Source organism: Panthera tigris, chromosome B2 (genome assembly GCF_018350195.1).
Source record: "Panthera tigris isolate Pti1 chromosome B2, P.tigris_Pti1_mat1.1, whole genome shotgun sequence".
In the NCBI taxonomy this organism is placed as follows: domain Eukaryota; kingdom Metazoa; phylum Chordata; class Mammalia; order Carnivora; family Felidae; genus Panthera; species Panthera tigris.
The window spans coordinates 134,309,813-134,335,030 of record NC_056664.1 but is presented as its reverse complement, the minus strand read 5'-3'; the positions used below and the strand labels follow the sequence as shown (position 1 = coordinate 134,335,030).

The following is a 25,218-nucleotide window of genomic DNA, read 5'->3' as shown; positions in this document are numbered from 1 at the left end:
TTGCTGGACTGTGCCCCACATACCCTTCCCTTGGCTGATTTTCATCTGTAACCATTGACTGTACAAAAATGAAATTATGGGCATAGAAACTCTCAGAGAGTGCCATGGGTCCTTCCGGAAAATTATCAAACATTAGTATGGTCTTAGTGACCCCTAAACTTACCATTGGTGTCAGAAGTGAGGATGGGCTTATAGACTGCTCCCTAACTTTGCAGAGTGTTGAATAAAGACCAAAAAAGAAATGCAGAGGTTTGCTCTATGACTGCATGCCTTTGGAAAGTTTACCTAACCCTCCTGGGTTGATTTTCCTCCATGAAGACAATCTCTTTCTTTTTTTTTATTATTATTATTTTTTAATGTTTATTTTTGAGTTGGGGGGAAGGGTTCAAGAGAGAGGGAGACACAGAATCTGAAGCAGGCTCCAGGCTCTGAGCTGTCAGCACAGAACCCAATGTGGGGCTCGAACTCACAAACCATGAGATCATGACCTGAGTTGAAGTTGGACGCTTAACTGGCTGGGCCACCCAGGTGCCCCTCCATGAAGACCATCTTAATCAGATTTAAAAATATTCCAGAGAGGAGCTTGTGCTGACCTAGTAAGAATTCACAAAAAGGCAGTGAGAAATAGAGCACAGGGTGTAGACTCAAATATGGGTCCAAATGCTAGGTCCAGCACAACCTGGCTTCTTCTCCCTGGGCAGAGGGGTCCTGGTGCATAAAAAGCCCTCGTGAAAGTGTGCGATCAACTGGCATACTGGGATCAAAATCCTTTTGGCTATTTGGAAAAGTTACTCTTCTTTCTGATTAGTAAACCCCAATCCTTTATCACCCACCTGCCTAATTATGCTAAAACATAGTAAGGCTCTCCTAGCCAATGGCTACAACCACTAGAATGTCATTTGCATTGATTCCAGGCTTACTTCGAAAGCTCCCAGTTCGCTCACTGTTCAGAAACATTGTTCTCAAGGTGACAGCTTCCAAAGGGCGTATTTCAACTCATTCATCCAGCATTCAAGCTCTCTTCCTCATCCCAGCTCCAAATTGCAGTCTTTTTGGAGGAAACCCCATGAGAGCCCGGAAGAAAAGGTTCCTCTGCAGGTGGGCACTATGACCCATTTAAACAGAGTGAAATGGCCACTTCCGTGGATTTATCAAGTATGGATCCCCTGAAATCACATTCCATTCGGCAATTTGGTAACTCACTTAGAAAATCATGGGATAGGTAGACACCCTGGCAATTCTGTCCTTTTATTCTGATTTTAATACCCTTTAAGCACTTAATTCTCACCATAGTTAACTGTGAACTTAAGAGAGGCTTTTTTTTAATTTTTTAAATGTTTGTTTATTTATTTTGAGAGAGAGAGAGAGAGAGAGAGAGCATGAGTGAGGGAGGGGCAGAGAGACAGAGAGGGAGAAAAAGAATCCCAAGCAGGCTCCGCGATATCAGCACAGAGCCCAACACGGGGCTCCATCTCATGACCTTGAGATCATGACCTGAGCTGAAATCAAGAGTCAGACGCTTCACCTACTGAGCCACTCAGCTGCCCCGAGAGACTGTTTTTTAAATGGACACACAGGTTCACCGCTTTATTGAAGTCCCTAGATTAATTACAGGCACATAGATGTTCAACAAACATTTGCTGAGCAAACGAAAATGCCAAGGTGTGTGTCCTCTAGTTGCACATAGCCTGTGTTGTAAATACGCAGTTTATATTTTGTCTCCACTGCAATCAGCTCAGAACAGGAGCTCCGAGGGCTTCCATGCACCTCCATGTAGACGTAACTGAACCATGTTTTGCAGGACAGGTTGAAATGCTAAATGGAGACAGAGCTGATGTGAGCAGGATAAGTTAACAATGGCGCCCACAGAAGTTGGTCAGAAAAGCAAGATGGAGTCACCATGATACCACAGAGAAAGGAGATCCCGCCTTCTTCCCATTGACACAGGGAGAACAACCAAGCAGGCCTGACTTTTGAGAAACGCCGGTCAATTTCTATTTGCGAACCATGATTACACATCCATTTCCTGCACTATCCTGGTTCCATGACATTTCCATGACCCAGACAATTACTGGAACCCAATGAGATGCCTCTCACCACCTACTCACAGACTTAGTCATCCTGCATAAAATCCTGACGCATATCGACCTACGGACTCTGATTGCTGAAATCATATGTAACATCGTAACCTCTCTTTCAAATAATGAAATAAATGCACAGGAAAAAAATATGATGTTTATCAGAGAGCAATGGCGCAGCCACTGTCAACTATAAAAAGAGACGTTTACAAGTACACTGACTGGACTGACAAGTCCCCTAACAGATGGTAAGACAGAGCCCTCGAGCCCGTATTAAATACATTTTCTGTCCACCATATCAGTACAAGGGAAGCGCTCCTATGTGACCCTAAGATTTGAAAACCATGCAGTGTAAGAGTGAGAAATAAGAAAAGAAGCTCTTTTCTAGCCCGGCTAACTGGCCCCAACACCTTACGTCAGAGTTCTCTGATGTCCACCAGGCTGTCACTACTGATCACTCAAACCCATGTAAGAACCAAAATTAAATTACTCCTTCTCTTCTTGCATTCTATAGAAACCTTATTTTTCTACATTTGAATCGGTTCTATTTTAATGGCAGCCACATCAGAAATGGCACTTACTCAAGGGGAAAAAATTAAAACACCATTCTTACCAATCAATCACAAACACCACAAACAGTGTGGTGACGACAATTATGTTGCTATGTTTTGAAGGGTCCGAGTCGGAAAAGATGTGCGCATCAAGGGTCCACAGTTGGGAATGTGAACCGAAATTGGGAAAATACAAGTTCTTTTCTGATTAGCCAGGCTCCCACATAAAACGAAACCATGGGCCCAAAGCATATGACATGAAATTAGCACATTCTGTAAGGTGTACTCTTCAAATTGAATAATTCAAGAATATCATCCTTGATGAACTGGGGCATTTTGCATGTTTAATATGTAATGGAGAAGTAATACCTTATAAAGAACCAGACTCACCTAACATGCTTACCTTGACTTCTCCAATTATTAACTATATTACCTCGGGCAAGTGACAAAGCCCTTCTATGTCTCAAATTCCTTACCCGATAACAATTCCTCAACCTCACAGCTTTGTTGGGAAGAAGAAATAAGTTCATACATGTCATCTATTTAGATCAGTCCCTGGCATATGCTTAATTATTCAGCTATTATTATTGTTACCGCTAAAAATATTATCAGTGCAAAACCAACAGAGAGGAGGAAACGGAGGCTCAGACAAGTTGAGAGAATTGCTTAAAGTCACACACACGTAGTGCTGGTGTTGACACAACACTCTGGTCTTGAAGTCCAGTCTTCCCACCACCCACCCCACCTCTGCAAAGAGGCTATAAATAAATATCCCCGAATCAGCAACGACGTCTTCCTTACATTTCTAACTTCAAAGTGACATAAAATTGTATGCAGAATCCTTTGATCAAAAAATAGCACCTCCAGAGAGGACTCTTTTAAAAAGAACATCATTAATTGGTAGGCACTCAGTTGAGATAGGACAAAGTCCTTTAATGTCCTAAATGTGTTGTCACGTAGTTTAGGAAGCCAGACGGGGGGGAAAGAAAGAGCACAAGATCGGGTGTCAGAAACTCGGGGTTGAATCCTCCCTTTACTCACTGCTGTGAAGTCACAGACAAGGTAACCCAACTTCCTTCTTCAAGTGCTTGTGAGGGTTAGATAAGATAACGCTTGTCACTGCAATGCGAACTCCAGAGCTTTGGAAAAATCATAAGCTGTGGTTTTTATCGTCACAAGGCAGGTGCCAACCTTTTCTGAAATGACCCTTTAATGGATGAGTGAACTTATCTGCAGTTCCTTAGCATTTCACACCATTTCCATCTCCAGAAACCATGAGCTAGAGAACACACAGATGTTCGCTTGTCAACTCCCCTGCCTTTCCTACTTTCTTCCTTTAGAACTCCAAAGAACATCCAAATATTACATGCTTTCATCTCTTAAACCTCCTTATAAAAACCAGATGAGGAATACTGTTGTTCTGGGGGAAGCAAGACTCGCCGTCTTCACTTAACTGCCGGGCTGTTCACAAGTGTGAATATTTTGCTTCCCAGATATTCCAACAACTGGAGGCGAATAGGGCCCGTGAAAGTGCAACCTTCCTTACCTAACTACCAGAGCCTGAACTGTCCCCCTAGGACAAGAAGTAAAGAAGGTTAATGATTCAGTGAGTAACTGACATGTCTACACCTACCAGTCTAGATTCACTCTTGGCAGCTACCCTACCACTCCCAACTAACACGTTAATTCAGTGACACAATCCGTCACCTTTCTGATGACTAAATCCTAATGACCTAATGGCTAAATCCTACTATTCTTGTCTAACCTTTCACAACAATTTAATGTAAGTTTCCAAATAGCTTCTTATCTTAACCCTTATGTTAATTCCCAAAGTAATTATAAATCAAGAAGCTCTTTTCCCAAAAGAGTCCGTGGTGAGGTTGCTTGCCTCCATCCTGTCCTTGCTTCCAGAAGGCCTCTAATCAAAGTATCAACTCTTCAAGGAATTTAGAAAGTCAAACTCTTAAAAAAAAAAAAAAATCTCTCCAGTAGAAAGCTGTCCAAATAGTGACATTTTGAGTAGTCCCCTTGTTCTGTACACACACATACCGCCGAAAAAAAATCTGGTTTGCAACCTGGTCACTCCACAGTGAGACCCGCCAATGGACAAGCTGTGCTCACACTACAACAGATTCAATCAGCTTACTGGCTCCTAACACTCAAACATGGACACACTGCCAAAAGTCAGCAAAGACAAATAAAAACAGAAAGAAAAAAGGTGAGATTCAGAGAAGACAGAGACGATGCAGAGAACCGAAAAATCTTAAAAGCAAAAACAAAGAAATCAAACATTTGATTAATATTCCCAAAGAGAAAAGAAATGCATCCACAAAACAAGAAATATGCAAACAGAAAATGCACCCACAAAACAAGAAATACGGAAACAAAATAGTGAACAGAGATCAAGAACGTGCTCTTGAATATTAAAAATAACACAGCTGAAATTTTAAAATATCAGTAAAAAGACTGGAAGATAAAGTCAGAGATATCTTCCAGAAAGTAGAAAAAAAAATAAAGGAGATGGGACAACAAAAGGAAAAAGATAAGAAATTAGAGGCTCCATCCAGGAGATGTAATATCTATACAACAGGAGAGACAGTATTATAGGATAGTAAGGAAGAAATTAATAAAAATCACAATAAATAAATAATAAATAATAATTTTTTAAGAGCTGAAAGACATAGGTCTTCAGACTAAAAGAGCTTGCAAAGTACCCAGCCATGAATTAAAAATGGACCCACACTGGGGCACCTGGGTGGCTCAGTCAGTTAAGTACCCAACTTGGGCTCAGGTCACGATCTCACAGTTTCTGAGCTCAAGCCCCACGTTGGGCTCTGTGCTGATGGCTCAGAGCCTAGAGCCTGCTTAGGATTCTGTGTTTCACTCTTTCTCTGCCCCTTCCCCTCTCGTGTTCTGTCTCTCTTTCTCTCTCAAAAATAAATAAGCATTAAAAAAAAAAAAAAAAGAGGACCCACACTAAAGCATATCACTGTAAAATTTCAAGGTAAGGAGATAATCCTAAAAGTTAATTGAGGGGGGAAATACAGGTCACATACAAAGGTCTGAGAATGGAAGTGACATCAGACTTTTTAATACTAGAAATGACAAAATTTCTAGTATTAAGGTGATGACTTAAATTTGAGGGTTTTTTTGTTTGTTTTCTTAAGTTTATTTATTTTGAGAGAGAGAGAAAGAGAGACAGAGAGCGAGTAGGGGAGGGGCAGACAGAGAAGGAAAGAAAGAATCCCTAGCAGGTTCTACACTGTCAGCACAGAGCCCTGCATGGGACTCAATCCCATGAACCATGCAATCATGACCTGAGCCAAGATCAGGAGTTGGACACTTAACCGACTAAGCCACCCAGGTGCCCCTTAAAATTGAGTTTTAATAATGACTTTTATCCCAGAATTCTATGCCATCCAAACTATTCATCAAGATGCATTTTCATACATGTAAAGATTCCAAAAATTTACCTTCTATTCGTCCTTTCCCAAAAAGCTACTAGATGATGTACTCCCACAGAAATGAGTAACACTGAGATTTAAGAAACAAAGCATCTAACAAACAGAACAGCAGTGAACAGAAATCTCAGTACAGTTAGCTACTCAGTAGATCCAGAGAATAACTCCTCCAGATTGTTTCATAGGAGTGTCAAGAGGAAAGTCTGGGGTGGGGGCATAGTAATGATGGGTTTGAGCATACAGAAAATATACTACATGTTTGACAAAGATCGTGGAGAGTTCAACAAAAAATAGCAATAGGTACTAGACAAGATAAAAGACAAGATAGTTATCGATTCCAGGAAAAACAAAGGGTTATACCACAAAGGAGCCATGGTCATATTTCACTGTTTGGCTTAGCCCTGAAAAATATTTCTTTAAATCATAATAGTATAAACCTTGACCACTGATTCAACAAAATACTGGTCAATAACTTTATTAAGGGGATGGGAGAAAATAAATTTTGCAGACAGTGAAAGAACTACCATATTTCCCCCTAAGCCACTAAATGAAAAAAAAATAGTAAATGAATATTTGGGGATATAAGAATAAATAATAGGAAAACAGCCTATACAAATATATATATATTTGTATATACATCTATATATGTATATACATATACATCCTGTAATATATATATATATACAAATATATAAGTCCTGTAATATATATATATATACAAATATATAAATATAAAATATATACCTTTAGGAAGAGGAACTCAGGGATGGGAAAGGCAATGTTATTTTTTCTTTATAAGCCTAATTGTATCTTTGGCTTTCAAAACTATGAATATATATTACACTAATTAAAAAATATATTTAATAACTTTAATTTTTAAAATTAAAATTAAAAATCTGAGTGTGAGATGCAATCAACGTAAAGGAAACAGAAATTGTAAGACTGAAGCTCAAATAAGCACTTGGCCTCAAGCCAAATGATCATAAAACACCCTAGTCATCTAAATCTTACACACTTTTGTGAAAAAATCATCTAATGAATCTCCTAATTTTCCTGATTGATCACAGGAACAAATGAAAAGGACTTCAGTTACCAATCTTTTTCATAACTGATCAAATCCTCAATTTCTATACTGTTTGTACCTTCGCTCTTTAGAGTATATATGAAATGCTTTGGTCTAATCAAACTAATATCCATTGTTCTTTACACTAATATTTATACACTTGATGATAAATATACAAACAAGGCATAAAATTTCTTCTTCCAATAAAAGTATTTCTTTTGAACGACAGAATTTGCTTTTAGCGTCTCAAAACTGCATACCTATACACTAAAAGAATGTATTCTCCAGTTATAAATCTGAGACTTTTGCTAAAATGATTCCAAACCCTCTCACGAGTACCTTTGAATTTGGTTTTTATGTAAAAACAAGCAACACACCCAATTCCATTTGTTTTGAGCCTTCCTGAACCAGACATGCTTCGGCACACACTTAAGGAAGTTTAATACTGCACTCCACTTGCGGATAGTAACTTCTGCTTAGTATACACATAACCAAACCCATGAAGTGCTGTTTAGCTTTAAAAATACACAGACTGATTTCATAACAACGATTTCAAACACGGCATTTAGGAAAAGTGATTCGTTTACCTCTGTTGGTTTGTAGCAGTCTACAAGAGCTTCCTAGAAGAAAACACACAGAAGGTAAGTTTGATTATCTTAAAATTCAGTATCATTTAAAAAGTGAAATTAGGGGCGCCTGGGTGGCTCAGTCGGTTAAGCGTCCGACTTCAGCTCAGGTCATGATCTCACACTCCATGAGTTCGAGCTCCACGTCGGGCTCTGTGCTGACAGCTCAGAGCATGGAGCCTGCTCCGGATTCTGTGTCCCCCTCTCTCTCTGACCCTCCCCTGTTCATGCTCTGTTTCTCTCTGTCTCAAAACAAATAAATAAACAAAAACATTTTAAAAAGGGTGAAATTAAAAGTCCTTTTATCTGTACGGTATTCTTCTAAACATGGGCAACCCAGATTTCATAGCAACAATCTAGAATCACACTTCATTTCAGCACCTGTTGCTCATCTTGAAGATATCAAAAGTTGTACCTTCCTGCGCAGGACTGCCTGGCACCCGTCAGAACACAAACGCACACCTCTCCTCTGGGCTACCAACTTGGTTAATAATAAACTGTGTATACTGAAGTTGAGACAGCCTGTGGGAAATGGTAATAATCACCCTGGACATGGAAAGCCGGGCACCCGGCTGTGATTCAACCACAACCCACCTTGCCACACCTCTGCAGGTCTCAGTGTCCTTGCCTGGAAACCAAAGCGGGTGGCCTGATGGTAGCTAAAGCCCCTTTCAAGTCCTCTATTTTATTGTTTTTAGTTTATTTATTTTGAGAGAGAGAGAGAATGAGCTTGAGTGGGGGAGCAGAGGGGGGAGAGAATCCCAGGCAGGCTCTGTGCAGTTAGAGCAAAGCCCGATGTAGGTCTCAAACTCACGAACCATGAGATCATGACCTGAGCTGAATTTAAGAGTTGGATACTCAACTGACTGAGCCACCCAGGCACCCCAAGTTCTCAATTTAAAAAAAAACCTTTTTTATGTCACTATATTTTCTATAGAACTGGTGCCTGTTCTGTATTCTTTTAATTTTCATAACTAGATGCTATCATTTCCCCGCTAAATTTACCAACAACAAATAATCATTAAACGGAGACTTTTCACCACTCAAGGGACTGGTAATTATTAACACATTGAACACATTAATACATTAAAATATGCCCTTTAATTGCCTTTAGAGATCATCTGCCGTTGGTGATAACCAACAGCCATTAACAGTAATTATCAGTGAACATTAAGAGCAATGACAAGCCAAAAGTTAATTGGTTTTAGAAACTCCCAAATGCAGATTTTAAAATGATAGATTTGACCTCCTGGGGAAGGGAAATAATGTTGTATTGCTCTGGACTAAGGAAACATGGGACATCTCAGTATCCGTTGTTGTACTAGAATGCTAACAGGTGAATATCCTCTAATAAAAGACCTGTTATTAAAGAGAATTATGTTGTAAACGATCTTTTCTAGAACTCTCATTTCATGGGTGATATAATCCATAACCGTGAGACCAGAGTCCTGGGCTTGGATGCTCCAGGTCTGGCTCAGCACCTCCCCCTTCTCATACAATTGTGGGGCGTCATCCCCTTCCCCGGCAAATGGACCTCTGGAGATAGAACCAGCTTTTGTTCCAAGAAGATGTTGGCTACGGAAGCTCACACCCATTAGGTGGTTTGAGAACTGACTGTAGTCAAGAGCTGCTTTACCATCAGAGATGCAGTTCGTGACAGTGAACACCTAGCACTCCATCGCTTTCCTCTCTGCAAACTGTCAGTGCTCAAGTCCTGGTGCCAGCCCTGCCATAGGGTGGGATCAGCACACGCCCTGGAGATCCGAGTGCATTCAAGCATCCATGACCGGCAAGTTCTAGATTTTGAAAGCTGCTTACCCGTAACTTTAAAGCTCTCTCTTCTTCACTGTCTGCATCAAGAAGGTCGTCAATGTCAATTTCTACTTCTGGCATTTCTTCTTCCTGGGGGGGGGCGGGGGGGAACAAATGGGAAGGCATTCTATTTAGTGAGAAACTACATTGTACCAAACCAATTTAGTTAACTTAAATAAATGAGTAGATCATCAATTAAGGGAAGGGGAATCAACATTTGGGGGGAAAGAGAGACTAGAAGAGGAGGGAAAGGAGAAGAGGTAGAGTAGGAGGAAGAGAAAGAAGGGAGAAACGGGAAACCAGAAGAAAAAGGAAGAAGAAAAGGGAAGAGGTAAGACAAAAGAAGGAGGGGAAAAGGAAGGGAGGGGGGAGAGGGAGCAAAGACGATTTAAGAGTTCCAAAGCAGTCGAATGTAACATTTCAAAGATAACAATTTCCTACTTTCTGGAAGAAAACTGCGATTGTGACAATCATTGGGGCTCAGCAGATGACAGAGCAGTGAGAGTTGCAGTTTCCTATCCAACATCTACTCTTTGCTTGGTGGCTACCGGGTCTTTTTTTTTTAATGCTTATTTATTTTTGAGAGACAGAGACAGAGCACAAGTGGGGGAGGGGCAGAGAGAGAGGGAGACACAGAATCCGAAGCAGACTCCAGGCTCTGAGCCATCAGCATGGAGCCGGATGCAGGGCTCGAACTCATGAGCCGCGAGATCATGACCTGAGCTGAAGTCTGACGCTTAACCGACTGAGCCACCCAGGTGTCCCTGCCTGATCTTTATTCAGGGTCCACATCTCCCTTCACAGCTCTGGGTCTGGGGAACCTGATTCTGAAGATTTCTGACACATGGTACTTGGGTCAGGACCACCCCAGCTCCAATTATCGGCTCAGGAGGGGATGGGAGATCCAACTGAGACTGATGGGGGCACTGGGAAAAGATCCTCTTTCCACAAGAAGCATCCCTGTTCACTCCTTCTAAACTGCGAGTGGAAAGAGGAAACTTAGCCAGAAATTATTGGCAGCCATCACTGAACCAAGAAGGGAGTGAGCCTGACTCACGGTGGGCAGAGTAAGGGGCAATAAGAAAAACCAGGGTTCTGGACAAGTCACTGAGTCACTGAGTCAAACCACCTCTGAAGCCCACCCCCCCCCCACCTTTGAGTAAATGCCTATTCCTGTTTCAGCCAATGTGAGTCAAGTTCAATATCCCTGCAACCAAAGACATCCAATCCAGAAGAGAGGGCAGAAAGTCCAGCTAGAATGTGGTGAAAGATGTCACCAATCTGGATTCCGTACTTCTACAGCAAAGTAGATCTTTGCTACCTCGCCCTTCTGTTATCTCACCTTCCCTATTCTGAGAACATTGACATAAAATTGTATTTAGGAAAGTGCTGCGATTTTGTATTTCACCTTCCCATTATGAGTCACCTCCTTTCCGGTGCCTCTCTGCCATAGCGATGGCCAAGGAGGGTCTGCAGAAGCGAGAAGCAGAGCTGTGTGGGCGACGCCTGGGCTTAGCCACTCTGTGGGTTGCATCACCTGGTCTTCAGGGGCAAGGCTGACTTCCTATTTCCTCTCTAGTAAAACGCATTTACTAATAGTGCTTTCAAAAAGAATCCTTTTTTTTTCTTTCTATTCCAACACAAAAGAGGATCCAAGCTTTTGGAGGAAACTGAGGAATATTATATAGTGCTGTGAAATAATAAGAAATGTATATATTGGTCTCTACCCCTGGCTCCTGGCCCAGAGCTCCTAAAGCACGTGTGAATGGGGGTGCCAGGAGAATCTTTTGTTCCAACAGCTAGGCTTTGACCCCCCATTCCTGACACAGAATTTTCTGGCTGGTAGGTTCATCTTTAGTTCTAATGAGGTATCTCTTGGTGGACTCTTGGATGGAAGCTGGTCACAAGGAAGACCAAACCATGAGTAGAAGATTGGAACTTTCCACCACTCCCATTACCCGTCCTTCTGGAAGGGGAGAGGAGCTGGAAATGGATGTGGGTACGGATGTGGCCTCCATCCAGGCTGAGGATGCCGGGAGGATCCCGAAGCTGTACTTGTAGTCAGGACTCTGGGAAAGACCACACTGGATGTGCATGCCGCCTCCCTCCCTCCGCGAGAACCAGCCTCCCTGGCCACCACCACTTCCCCTCCACCATGCTGGCACTCTGTCACTCTATGCTGCCCGTGCCCCACTTCCTATTTTTGCATATATGTGAAATCCAGGCTGAAAGGAGTCATTTAGGAGGCCACAAATAGATGATGGAACAGATCTCAAGGGTCTACCAGACTTTCCACAGTGAAAGGACGGATGGGGACTGAAACACCAACAACGGAACTCACTACATTATAAAACAGTCAGCAGCCCACAAACACAGACCACAGCTGGGGAGCCACAGTGTGGTCAGAGCCCATGGGGCTCCCCCCCCGCCCCGGCCAATGAACACCAAAGTGATGGCCACGGTCCCCTGGAGAAGATCTCAGCACACACTGGGTTGTGTTCCGGAAAATGTGGCTAAAGATTAATTCAATTACATCCTCAGCACTGGGTGGCTTTCAACACCACCATATAAGGGCAAAGTACCCACAGCCAGCTTCGGCTGACTGCCCTCAAGAAAAGCCAAGCAAAAAAAAGATAAACCCACAAGTTTCTATCTAACGATCTACACCGAATTGCCCTAAGTTTCTCCACTCCTCCCCCAAAACGGTCCTTTGGGTTTGGCATTTATATTTGTGTGGACACACAGCATGTATCTGGTGTGGACACAGAGTATGTATTTTAAGTCATGGTTCGATGTAGTCAAGCACAGGAAACAGATATAGAACCTGCTCAAGGAGTCACAGCCAAGGGAAACCCAGCGTCTGCTATGCTATTTTTTGTAAGTTTTTTTTTTTTAATGTTTATTTATTTTTGAGAGAGAGAGAGAGAGAGACAGAGAGCGAGTGGAGGAGGGCAGAGAGAGAGGGAAACACTGAATTCTAAGCAGGCTCTGAGCTATCAGACGGAGCCTGACGCGGGGCTCGAACTCACGAGCCACGTGATCATGACCTGAGCCAAAGTCAGCCACTTCACCGACTGAGCCGCCAGGGTGCCCCTCAGCGTCTGCTGTTCTTAGTGGAAATAATGCTGTCCTGAGAAGAGTACAGCAGTGGGTTTCCCTGCAAACATTATTCAGCTCTGATGCCTTGCTGGGTTTGGTCGAATGGGCTTTTACTTGTGCAGAAACACAGAGTCCCGCCCCTACGGGACGCATCCGCAATAAGGCATCCTCTCATTAGGACTGCACACCGCTCTCCCCCAGGCACTGCATTTGACCCATTTTCTCCAACCCTGGAGATCCGGCCTGTCCAGTATGGTGGCCGCATGTGGTTATTTTAATTTAAATTCACTAAAATGAAATACAGTTAAAACTTCAGTTCCTCGGTCGCATTAGCCACAATCCAGTGCCCGACGGCCGCATGCGGCAAGCGGTGAGTGGCTCCCGAGATGCAGAACTTTGCGGTCCATTGGACAGGACTGTCCTAGAACCACTTACCCCCCACCTGCCCCCGGCCCAGACATCCGGAAGCAAAGCCTCCTTCCCTCTCAAAGGAACTTGACAGGAGTAAAGAAAACGCCCTCAAGGATAGAATTCTGTGTATATGCGGTATTTCAAATTTTCAATGAGGAGTGCAGGAATATTCTTGAATACTGATTGAAGTTCTCTTTAGCTCTACTTGATGTATTGAGCAGCATCACGGAATAGATAACTTTAGTGACAGATTACCTCACTCACAAGGAAGTAACCACAGCCGCAGCTGACTCTCCTACCAGAGTTGAGTTGTGTTTGCGGATCTCCCCGCATTAAAAATCAGTCCCCAAACAGTGGTTATGGTGACAAAGAGTGAACCAATCTCTTCAAGGTCCCTGGGCTAAGTCATCAGCTAACATATCCTTCATTTAGTCAGAGGCCTTCCTGTTACCCACAGACCACGCCCCTGGATCACTTCTGTGCATCTTTCTGGTCACAACGTCTGCTGAGAAACCACGACATGCAAGGCATCGCGCCTCGGGCGCTGTCACACGCACCCAGGAGGGACTGTCCGCCTAAGCTCAAAGCAACATAACAGGCAATGGCACCAAAAGAGAAAGGCAAACCCCGTGTGCTTCAGTACTTAAGGGGAGGGAACATTCCCACCCTGGGCTGCCTGGGAGGGTTTCGCCAAATAGCAGGATTTGGACAGGTTTGGAGGGGGACGAACAACAGCCACAACTGGAGAAAACATGCAAAGAACATTCCATTCCCGCCCAGCGTGACCTTCCTTTTAGGAACACGTGCCTAGTGCTGCCACATTTTCTAACTTTTCAGGCAAAGCTGAAAATCCAGATTTTTAATATAAAGATATCACGGTATTTTCAAGGTGGGTTAACAATTCCTTAGAACTCTGTAACGGACAAACAAAATCCCTCACCCTGCAGGCTGCGGTTTTTCCTCAGCCTGCAGAGACGAGCCCCGGAGGGCTCCCGGGCAAGGGCGGGAAATGCCAGAAGGGGAGCCAGCCCGGCTGTAGGGCCCTGGGGAGGGTGGAAGGGAGGAGACGAGGAGGCCGGTGAGAAGCACGAGCTCATCCCAGTGTGAGTAACAGGGCTTGAGTGCCGGTGTGGCGAGAATGGAAAGATCATAAACCGTGACTAACAGGGAGGGAAAACAGATGGAATTTGGAAATGAACTGGGTGGATGAGGGAGAAGGAAAAGGTAAGAGACCATCCAGGTTTTGAGGCAGCCAGGTTCTGGAGAAAGATGCAATCGGAAGGAGCACATCCGGGGCCTCGAACGCATTGCACCAACAAGCAGCTCGGAGGTGAGCCGTCCCCAGGACCCTGTCCCCCGCCAGCTTGTGAGCAGACGCGGGACCCCCACGCCGCCACCACAAAGGGACGCACTGCTGTGCTGAGCGGAGGAGGCACAGCCCGGTGCGGGCAGAGTCTGCAGCGGGTGGCAGCAGCAGTGGCCGCGCGCTCCCGACGGGCCCAGGCACGAGGACGCGCTCACGCAACCCACGCAGGTTCCCGACGCGCCGCCGGCCTGAGGTGAACACACACGCTCTCCTGCATACGCGCACACACTCCTACATGTGCGCACACTCTCATGCACACACCTCTCATGTGCGCACACACTCAGGTATGCTCACTCCTTCACATGTGCATTCTCACGCACACACACACTCTCACATGCTCACAGGCTCTCTCACACACACCCACGCACATACACTCATGCACTCACTCTTACATATGCATACACTGTCATATGCACACATGCACACACTTGCACACGCTCTCACATGTGCATTCTCACATGCATACCTTCCCACACATATACACTCACACACACTTATGCACAACTCTCACCTGCACACATTCCCACATGCATACACACACATGCACACACACTTTCGTGTGCACACCCACGTGCACACTCACACACACCCATATATGCACTCATGTGCACATGCACACTCACACACTCATGCACACACACACTCACATATGCACACACTCACATGCTCACATGCTCTCACACACACACCCATATGCACACACGCACACCCACGCAATACACTTATGCACTCACTCTTACATATGCATATGCACACACATATGCACTGTCAAATGCACACTTGCACACACACTCACATGTGCATACGTTGTCACATGCATACAGTCTCACACATATACGCTCACACACATTTATGCACAACTCTCACATGCACACATTCCCACATGTATACACACGCATGCACATACACTTTCACGTGCACACACTAGCACACTCTCAGATGTGCATGTACACACTCATACATGCATACAGACTCTCACATGTGCAGTCACAGGTGCATACACACTGACATGCATACACTGTCACAGGCACACACTCTCACGTGCACACACACTCACGCACACACTCTCCCATGTGCACACACACACTCTGGTATGCACACACACACTCACACACTCTTGCGTGTGTGCACACACACACTCACATACCACATGCACACACTTCTAACGGGCCAGGAAATTGACACCCCGAACCCTGTCAAGAGCCGTGTCACGAACATTTGTATTCTTAAAAAATACAAATGCTCACTTCCCTCCACAGCAGTGAAGGGGGCGGGGAAGCTCAGGCTAAAACAACTTGAACAAGGATTCTGGTTGTCAAGCTCTGTGACACACGGCCAGATGGCTCCCTGAGAGTGCCAGAGGCTCACGGTCCTCAGCGGTCTCCACCTCCAGTAGGGATGTGCAGTCCCATGGGATTAGAGCCTGGGACACGCGGGGCGGCAGGGGTGAGGCTGGGAATGGCCGGCACTTCTGAGCACACACCCCTGCTGCAAGCACACAGGGAACCTGGCTTGGGAAAAAGCTGAAAAGAACAGAGGCCCGCTGAATCTGAGGGATTCTGTGAGTTTCCCATGAAGATAGTTACATTTCATGTTGTCATTTTAATGACAGTCCCCAAAACTTCTGTAAAAGCAAGCGTATTTCTTCTAAGAATTGTCCGGATGACCATGCTTTAACCAACCCAACTCTGTGTTTACACACTGGCATCGAGCAGAATTATGTTCATTGTTGTGGGCTAGTGAGAAAAAGGCCAAAGATTTAATAACTGTTCGATTTATACCTCAGTGACTTATGAACGCCAGGTGAAGCCAGAAGACATCTGCCACAGGACACTGAGGGGCAGGGCTGTGCCTCCTTCCCAACAACAAAAGGAATGACATTAGCTTTCACGCTAAATTCACGTTCTATGCCTTATGGATAATTTGCAATTTTGATTTGATATAATTGGAAGAACCATAAGTATAAAGAGTTATACTTGGTTTTAAGTCGTACATTTTTAAATATTATAATATTAAAATGTTTGAATCGGCCCTGGAAAATGCAAGAAGTTTTTTTCTACTTAAAAAGAAGCCTAGCCTACCCTACAGCGCATCATTGTGGAATTTCAAGACATCGGGGATGGAGAGGAGATCCTGGAAGCTTTCAGAAGGAGACACAGGTCACACACAGGCAGTCAGAGGGTCAGCATCATCAGGCAAGGGGGCAGTAACTTTAAAATCCTCAGGGGAAACAATTTCCAAACTGGATGCCAGCTAAGGGGGCACCTGGTGGCTCAGTCCGTTAAGCGTCTGACTCTTGATCTCAGCTCAGGTGTTACTCTCAGGGTCGTGAGTTCAAGCCCCACATTGGGCTCTGTACTGGGCTCAGAGCCTTCTTTAAAAAAACGGGGGAGGGGCACCTGGGTGGCTCAGTCGGTTAAGCGTCCGACTTCGGCTCAGGTCACGATCTCGCGGTCCGTGGGTTCGAGCCCCGCGTCGGGCTCTGGGCTGCCGGCTCAGAGCCTGGAGCCTGCTTCCGATTCTGTGTCTCCCTCTCTCTCTGCCCCTCCCCTGTTCATGCTCTGTCTCTCTCTGTCTCAAAAATAAATAAACGTTAAAAAAAATTTTTTTTTTAAATGGGGGAAAAAAACAACCTGCCAACTAAGAGTCAGAGAAACACCACGGACATTTCAAGACTCATCAGGTCTTATGTCTTCACGATTTGCCTCCCATTTGGGGAAGAAGTGCTCCAGCAAAACAAAGAAACTAGGAAAGTCATCGGCAGTTGTCGATTGTGCAGACCAGAGGGCACACACGAGAATCAAGACCGAGGAGGGTACCCGGGAGGCCAAGAGGTGAAGAACAAAGCAAATGGAGACTCAAAGGCTGGGAAGCTGAGCAGAAGGAACGGAGAAGGGCCTAATGTTTAAAACAAGCATGGGGTCCGGCATACACCTGCCTGGGCGGCTGGCTGGGCATCCAGAGGGGCTGGAATAGTATGGAACCAAAATGGCAGAAGTAAGTGTAGGTCAACCCGGCTCCAACACCCTTGGTGAAGGGTATGATCCCATATCACTAGTATTTCCCTAATACCCACTTATTTTGAAATTTAAATAAGCTTCAATGGTAGAAGCTTGCTCAGAGCCAAATGGCACTATCTCCCCAAAATCTTCCTTTAAAAAAAAATGCAATAGCCTAAACCAAACTTTGTCCTATAGCTAAGGGAAGGGACATTTTAGATAATACCCACAGAGGATGCTATTTTTGGCCACCCAGAAGAGCAAGTCCGTACCTCCCTTTATCCCACACATCTCACAGCTAAAGTTCATTTCTGAAGCGCTCAGAGCGCAGACACCAGCTGTGGGAGAGAAGGGGGGAAACCATAGGACATCCACTGTTACCACCCACATCCACCTCGCACCCCACCCGGAGCGCCACCCCTTTCCTCTGGGTCAAGAAAACACGATGTAATATGAGTGAGCAGTAAGGACATGATTTAACACACACCACGAAATATGTTTCAGGTTTTTGATAGTTCCCTTGCTTTATTTGGTACTTTTGACTATCGTCATTGAGCAAATTTCTTGTGACACAGCCTCATGTCACAGCAGCCCAGGGGAGAGCTACTGCCCTAGCAATCAACGATATACTACATTGAATACCAACGCATAGAGAGAAAGAGTGACTTTACTGGTCTCGTGAGATTATTCTAGAACTCCGTGCAGCATCTATTCGCCGAATACCTACTACCTGCCAAGCACTTTCTGGATGTCAGAGAGAAAGAACTGACAAAAATACCTGTTCTTGTGGACATCAAACCCTGATTTTGGAAGACAGACCATAAACACAGATGTACAATATACAGCATAGTAAACGGTGATAAATACTTAGGAGGCAAAAAGAAAATAAGCAGAGGGGAGGGACAGGGAATAGGAAGGCTAGCATGTTATGTGGGGTGAGAGAAAAACCCGAATAAAGACTTGAAAGAAAGTGAGGAGAGCCATGTCGATGTCTGGAGGAAGTCATCAGGGGAAGAAGCAAGGGCCCAGGCGCATCTGAGAACCTGCTAGGAGCCTGGACTCCTGTAAGGGGCCCCTGTCAAGACTCCGACTTGTCCCCTGAGCGAGAGAAGAGCCACAGAGAGTTTGAGCCGAGTGATGGCGTGATCTGATCTACCTTTTAAAAAGGATCAGGGGCACCTGGGTGGCTCAGTCGGTTGAGCGTCCGACTTCGGCTCAGGTCATGATCTTGTGGTCAGTTGGTTCGAGCCCCGCATCGGGCTCTGTGCTGAAGGCTCGGAGCCTGGAGCCTGCTTCGGATTCTGCGTCTCCCTCTCTCTCTGCCCCTCCCCTACTCATGCTCTCTTTCTCTCTCTCTCTCAAAAATAAACATTAAAAAAATTAAAAAAAAAAAAAAAAAAGGATCACCCTGGGCTGTGGGAGGTGAGGGCATGAAGAGTCCACATAGGCGGTGACAGAGATCACCCGGTCCGAGACAACGCTGCCTTAGACCAGGCAGCTGTAGCACCATAGACATTCTCTTCTTATTTGGGTCACCGCGAATCTAGATCTCAAAGAGCAAACGGACACGTTCATGCAGCTACAGCGGCTGCTGAGGCTGGCTGAGCTGGCGCCTCCCGCAAGGTGCAGGCGTCCAGTGCGACACCTATTATACAGGAAGAGCAGGTGGGTAGGGTGTTGGGCGGGGGCCGCTGGGGCGCAGACTCGGCTGCTGAGGACCAGCATCCGGGTGAGGGGCTGCCTGGGCTGAGAAGTCGGGGGAGGCCACTGAGATGCTAGGGGCAGGAGCTGTGTGGGAAAGCATCAGGACAGCACAGAGCCAAGCCAGGGAGGTGCTGTCCCAAATCTGAACCCCGCCTCCCAGCCCACCCCCCCATGTAAATTGTTCCTCGTCCGCCACCCCCAAATCTCTGCCCTTCCTAAAACCTCACATGTGGCAATTCGTTTTCAAATGAACATCTCTGGAGAGACAGTCATAGGTCTCCAGACATGTTTATTTATTTATTAAAAAAAAAAAGGGGGGGGAGGGCTCAACGTCAGGGAAGAAAAATGTTACATATCCCACCCTTGGTCTCAATGGCTCATGAAGCCACGTCTTTCTGTGATGAAAGGACCCCGGGGAGTTTAGGTGAACAGAGCAGAGAATGGGAATCCAGTGATGCAAACCTCCATCTTCCCTGCTTCTCAGCCCAAATGAGACCCGTTGGTGCACGGAGGTTGGCAAGAGACAGACTCCGGTTCGGTAGAATTCCTTCCACTTAAAACCTCTGTGAGCTGTCACCCTCCGAACCCTTATTTCCTATGCCTGTAAAATGGGTCCAAATAGAAAAAGCCAGCACGCTGGTGCCTGGGCTGGGCATGTCACACAAAACCCAGGGATCAGTAACATGACCTCAGACATGGCTAAGGTTTTTGAGCACGGTTGATCAGGTGATCCCTCTTTAAAAAAATTGAATGTAAATGTCTCTTCCAGGGAATCGTTCACTCCTTATGCCTAAAAATTGCATGCAAAGACCTAACGCATCACCAGCTTGTTCAAAACCACAAGGATTAAAGGGGGAGAGAAAAAAAATAAAAGAAACGTAAGCAAAAATCTCCAGAGGCAGAGCTTTCTGGAAACAATAACACTTTGCTCTGCATTTCTGCGTATGAACACTAAACGTGCACAGCTGGTCATGAACAATGCCAAAGTGACAAGAAAATCAGAAGTTGTTATCCTAACAAGGTATTTGAAAATAAGTGAGAGCTGGGGCAGATCGTAAGATGGCAAGGACCAGCTTCTCGGCTTCGTCATAACTGATGCCTTAAAGGTTCTGGCTTCAGTGGACAGACGGCCGCCGTCCTCCTGCTCCCTGTGCTGACTCACAGCAGTGTGATCCCTCTAGACCTCCCGCTCCCCCACAGCAGCACCCACATCACAGGGAACGCCACTTGTAAGCTCCCCAGGCAGTACTGGGGGAGCTGGTGGACACACACGTTCAGAGGTACATTAAAACAAAAGGTAGGAGGGATCAGGCAGGTCAAGGACGTGCACGAGGCGGCCCAGCAATGAGCTCAAATTGCTACTGGGCTGCAGGCAGCCAATAAGGACAGTGAGAGAGAATAAAAGGGTGTTCCAAGAGAGGGCTGGTGTCCCGCAAAGAGAATAAGAGGCAATGGCCGTGCAGCCTCTCTCTAAGAGGTCACCCTCGGCTATCTCCTGCTTCCCGTCTATTTAGTAATACGGCGTAGACTGTCTTTGATAGAAGATGATCCACAGCCACCTTTTTAGGAAAACTGCTCAGGGGCCAAGCAGAACTCTTTAGGCTGGAAACACTCAGACCCGGGGTGCCACAAAGGCAAGTGCCTATGACAGCTCAGCTCTCACAAGGCAGCTCTCTCATACCACACGACTCATGACCGAATCGTGCCAATGGGAATCTGGGTGACCATGGTGTAGGGTTTCCAGAACGCAGAATACCGCATCTGGACGTGTTCCCGTCTCCTATCTTGGGCAGGCTCCTAAATGTGCTATGGCCACATGTGGTCGGGGCCGACAGGTGCACCAAAGAGTGAGACTGAGAAGACGAGGAGCGGCCGTTTGGAAGAGATGCCAGGCACCGGAAAGACGTTGGAATGGCCATACGGAGGCCTCCAGGTGCAGACAGACCGAGACTGTTGTTGAAATGAGCTCTCAAGACTCAAAAAGCCATGGGGGAACCTTGTACACATTTTGCTAAGTGAAAGAATCCCAATCTGAAGAGGCCTATATACGGCATGGTTCCAACCACAGGACATTTTGGAAAAGGCAAAACTATGGAGTCAGTGGAAAGATCAGTGGTTTCCAGGGGCTGGGGGAGGGGGGGGAGGGATGAAAAGGCGGAGCTCAGGGCATCTATGGGCCGTGAAACTGTATGACACTGTAATGGCAGACACGTGCCCCGGAACGTACAACACGAAGAGTGAACCCTAATGGAAACTATGGAGCTCACCTATCAAAAACGTGTCAGTGCTGGCTCATCAGTCATAATAAACACACCGGACTAATACTAGATTTAACAACAGGGGAGGCGGGGGGGGGGGGGAAGCCGAGGGGGTGTATGGGGGTACTTGCCATTCAGGTACCTTCTGGGGAACAAGGTGGGAGCTCAGGGCCACCCACCGAGACATTCTGCCTGAGGAGGAGAAGGTGCCAGAAGTTCCTTTCATTACTTCCCTCACACAGTAGGGAGGGGATGGGAGAGGGGAACTCTTGGTCCAAGGGCCACGCTGGGGTCAGAGGGCAGGGCCCAGGGCACATGGGCCCAAGTGACTTGGGTCAGATTCCAGTCTTAGTTAACAACAGTTGCCATAAGCATTTACGTGTAAGGGGTGCTGCTCTGCATAGGTGGTGTGACCATTCTAGAACGCCTGGCCCCGGACCCTTCTTCTCCCTCTGCCCCCCCCTCATCCAATCCATCACCAAGTCTATCAGTTCTCTGGCTTAAACGGCTCCTGAATCTGTACTCTTACCTCCTCCACCACCCTCCAGTCTGCACTAGGTCATCTTTTGCCTAAATTATTACAGGTTTCTTCCAAGCATTGCCACACACTCATTCTTATCCCTCAGTCCAGTCTCTACTCTGTAGCAGCTTTAAGAACACAAATGTGTCACTGCCCTGCTGAGGACCTTTCCGTGGCTTCGCATCGCTCTCAAAACCAACGTTCCCTGACCACCCCCAGCCCCGATCCATCAACATGCTCCCCACTTAGGCCTCCACGGGGCCTTTGCACGTGCACGTACGCAGGGTGGTCTTCCCACGATCTGAAGTCAGCAATCACTTCCTGAAGGAAAACTTCGTGCTCCCACCCGTGCCAAGGTCAACCTCCCAACCCCTGAAACTGCACTCCTAATACCATGCACTTCTTGGGTGCGTGTGTCACACGGGCACCATCTTACATTTGTCGGTCTCCCTCCCTAAACCGGAAGTCCGTTGCGTCGTGCCTTTCACAGTGCCCAGCACACAGTAAGCCCTTACTCACCTTTTTTTGGAATTAAAAAAGGAGCAATTCACAGAGGTAGGTATTACCATCACCGCCACTTCACAGAAGTGTTTGATTGAGCACCCTGACTGGGGGGCTGAGGGCTTAGTTTCGAACTCAGACCACCTGACCCCAATACATACGGCTTTATGCCAACGTGCGTTCCATGCCTTCCTTCCAGGATGCAGTGGTGCTGAGCGAGACGTCTGTCCCTGCTGATTGCAGTGACTTTGGGAGCAGCCAGAGGACTCGGACCCTTTGAGTGGTGCTGGACCTCAGCCAGAGAGCCTTCCGCCACGGCTCCACGGCCATGGTTCAGGCACCACAACATATCAGAAGTGGCCAAGGGGCACCCGGGTGGCTCAGTCGGTTGAGCGTCGGCCTCTTGGTTTCGGCGCACGTCATGATTTAAGATCTTCTCTCACTTTCCCTCAGCCCCCCCTCCCCACTTGCATGAGCTTGCTCGCTCGCTCGCTCTCTCAAATAAGAAACGGAAAATCAAAGAGTAGCCAAGGCACCCACCAATCTCGAACCCAGGAGGTGAGTCCAACTTTCCATCGAACACACCCTCTGTGGAATACACATGAATGGACTCAGGGTTTTAGGGCAAGTGTGGGAAATGACTAACCGTTTCCAGAGAACGTGCTAAACCCCTAGCTGGAAGCCTGAGCTGCAGAGATGGCTGATTCAGACACCGCTCGTCTCTGGGCGTCTCACAGACGAGCCCCCATCCACACCTGAGGATATGATTCAAAGGGACAGGCAGCCAGGGTCTGGGCAGGGGACCGGTGTCTGTACTCGTCTACCCACTGCCTGCCAGTCGGCAGGGGAAAGGGAGCGCTTCCCGGACCGGGAGCAGGAATGGGGCAGATCTACCCTCGGGTGCCAAGGATAAACCTGGGTCTTGGATAGGGAAGGATTCAAAATTACAGGGGAGGGAAAAAAGGCCAATTGTTCCACAGAAGCCGGTAATCAGGAGCCTGACGCCTTGAGAAGCGGCTGTGATACAGTGCCAGCCTCCTGGGGCTCAAGCACGGTTTACTTAAGAGCCGATACCTTGGAGACTTAACTGATCTTTAAATGTATGTCTAGTAATTTTTTGGTTGCTGTTCTCCTATGGAAGTGCTGCATTTTTCAAATGTCAACCGGTTCCAACCATGCCACTGAATATTTAGAGTGTACTCAAGGAGAATGGTAAGTGTGCCCACGGGACTCGACGGGGAGGTACAAAAGAAATCAAAGCTGTGGAAAATTCCGGGTGTGTGATCAAAGCAGCAGGAATGAGCCAGAGTTCCTTCTTTGACTGTTGACTCCCCACTTGGAGAGCCTGTTTCCAGAGCTCTCCGCAGCTAGCAGCAGGAAGTGCTGTTTCTCAAGTCGTGACTCACAGAATGCCTGCCCAGCGGCCCCCTGTGAAAGTGCAGATCCCTGGGCACTGCCCCCGCCGCCAACCATTGGACCCCGACACGTGAGGAGGGGCTCAGAGTCTCCATAGGTAACAGGCGCCACAGAGGATTCACAAACCAATTAGAGTTTGCAAACCACGGCTCCCGTGTCGAATGTCTTTGCAGAAAGGGGAGACCTCCCATGACAGACGGCGACAGCAAAAAGGAAGAACCACTCCTCACGCGTGGTCACCGATTCCCACACCCCTCGTAGAACCTTCATTCTACGGTCACGGGCTAGGTGCTGAGGACTCCACCGTCAACCAGACCCGAGACCCCCCACCCGCAGTGGGGGAACATGACAAAGGTAAATGGTGGCCACCCAAAGGAACACTGTGGGACACTGCTCGCCGTGGAAGCAGAGCTCAGCCACACGAGCGAGAGCCGGCTGCTCATCCTGACTCAATCGAGGGCCACGCGGGGACCAGTCCCGGCCCAAGGCCATCGTCGCTGGGCCCCTGCTCATCTCTGCTCCTCCTAGACCCTCTGTGAACAGACAGCACTGCTGGGCTCACCTGAGGGTTCCTCAGCTCCTGCTGGGGCCTCCATTTTCAAGACGAATGAACAAAAAACAAAAATTTCCACGGCGTTTGTAATCGTACAGGTCTTAAAACCCAGGATGAGGCAAGACCAGCGGGAATGCCGAGGAAATACAAAGTTCTGGCAGGGGAACTGAGCCGTTCACCGCCTCTCACCAAGGAGCGGCCCTTCTCTCCCTGCGGAGGGAGGTCTTCTGCCACGGTGTCGCCAGAGCAGGGCACACAGAACCCTAAAGCCAGTCCTCCTCCTCATAGACAGCGGCACAGGGGACGGTTGTCATAACCAGATTGTCTCCACGACGGAGAGCTGTGCTTTGGCCGCTTGGGTACCCACGGCCACATATCCCTTAACAGTCTGGCAGTGGGCAGCCCGCCAACCAAGAAAACAACCCTTGAACTTTGGGGCTGCCCGCAACCATCTCCCCAGTCTCACAGATCCCAGGCAAGCAGTAAACATTCAATGCAACTCAAACACGCAGTGCCTTCCACACGCAAGCCAAAGGCCCTCTGGAGCCACCGATCCGCGGGCACGTCTTCTGGGAGTGAGGCACACGGCATCACTTCCTAGACAAACACCAGGAACCAGAAGGTCAGTCTTCACTTGAACTTGATCCGAGGCAGGTCCTGCTTGAACTCAACAGGGCACATCCGAGCCTCTTACACTGGGCTCTTCTGACCTCTTCCTCCCCAAGAACATGCTCCCCCATCCCCCACCTCTCTGAGGCCCGGGGAAAGCAAGTGCAGGAGGTAATCCTTGCCAACGTGGC

General features: G+C 47.0%; 1 protein-coding gene across 1 annotated transcript in view; it reads right to left on the bottom strand.

Moving 5' to 3' along the window:
- PPP1R14C (protein phosphatase 1 regulatory inhibitor subunit 14C) overlaps positions 1–25,218 on the bottom strand; it is an 87,179-nt gene that overhangs the window by 18,657 nt on the left and 43,304 nt on the right. Inside the window, exons 2-3 of the mRNA XM_042987314.1 lie at positions 9,598–9,681; positions 7,741–7,773 (exon numbers count right to left, since the gene is read on the bottom strand). Coding sequence (XP_042843248.1) covers positions 7,741–7,773; positions 9,598–9,681 — 117 coding nt within the window. The remainder of the gene's footprint in view (positions 1–7,740; positions 7,774–9,597; positions 9,682–25,218) is intronic.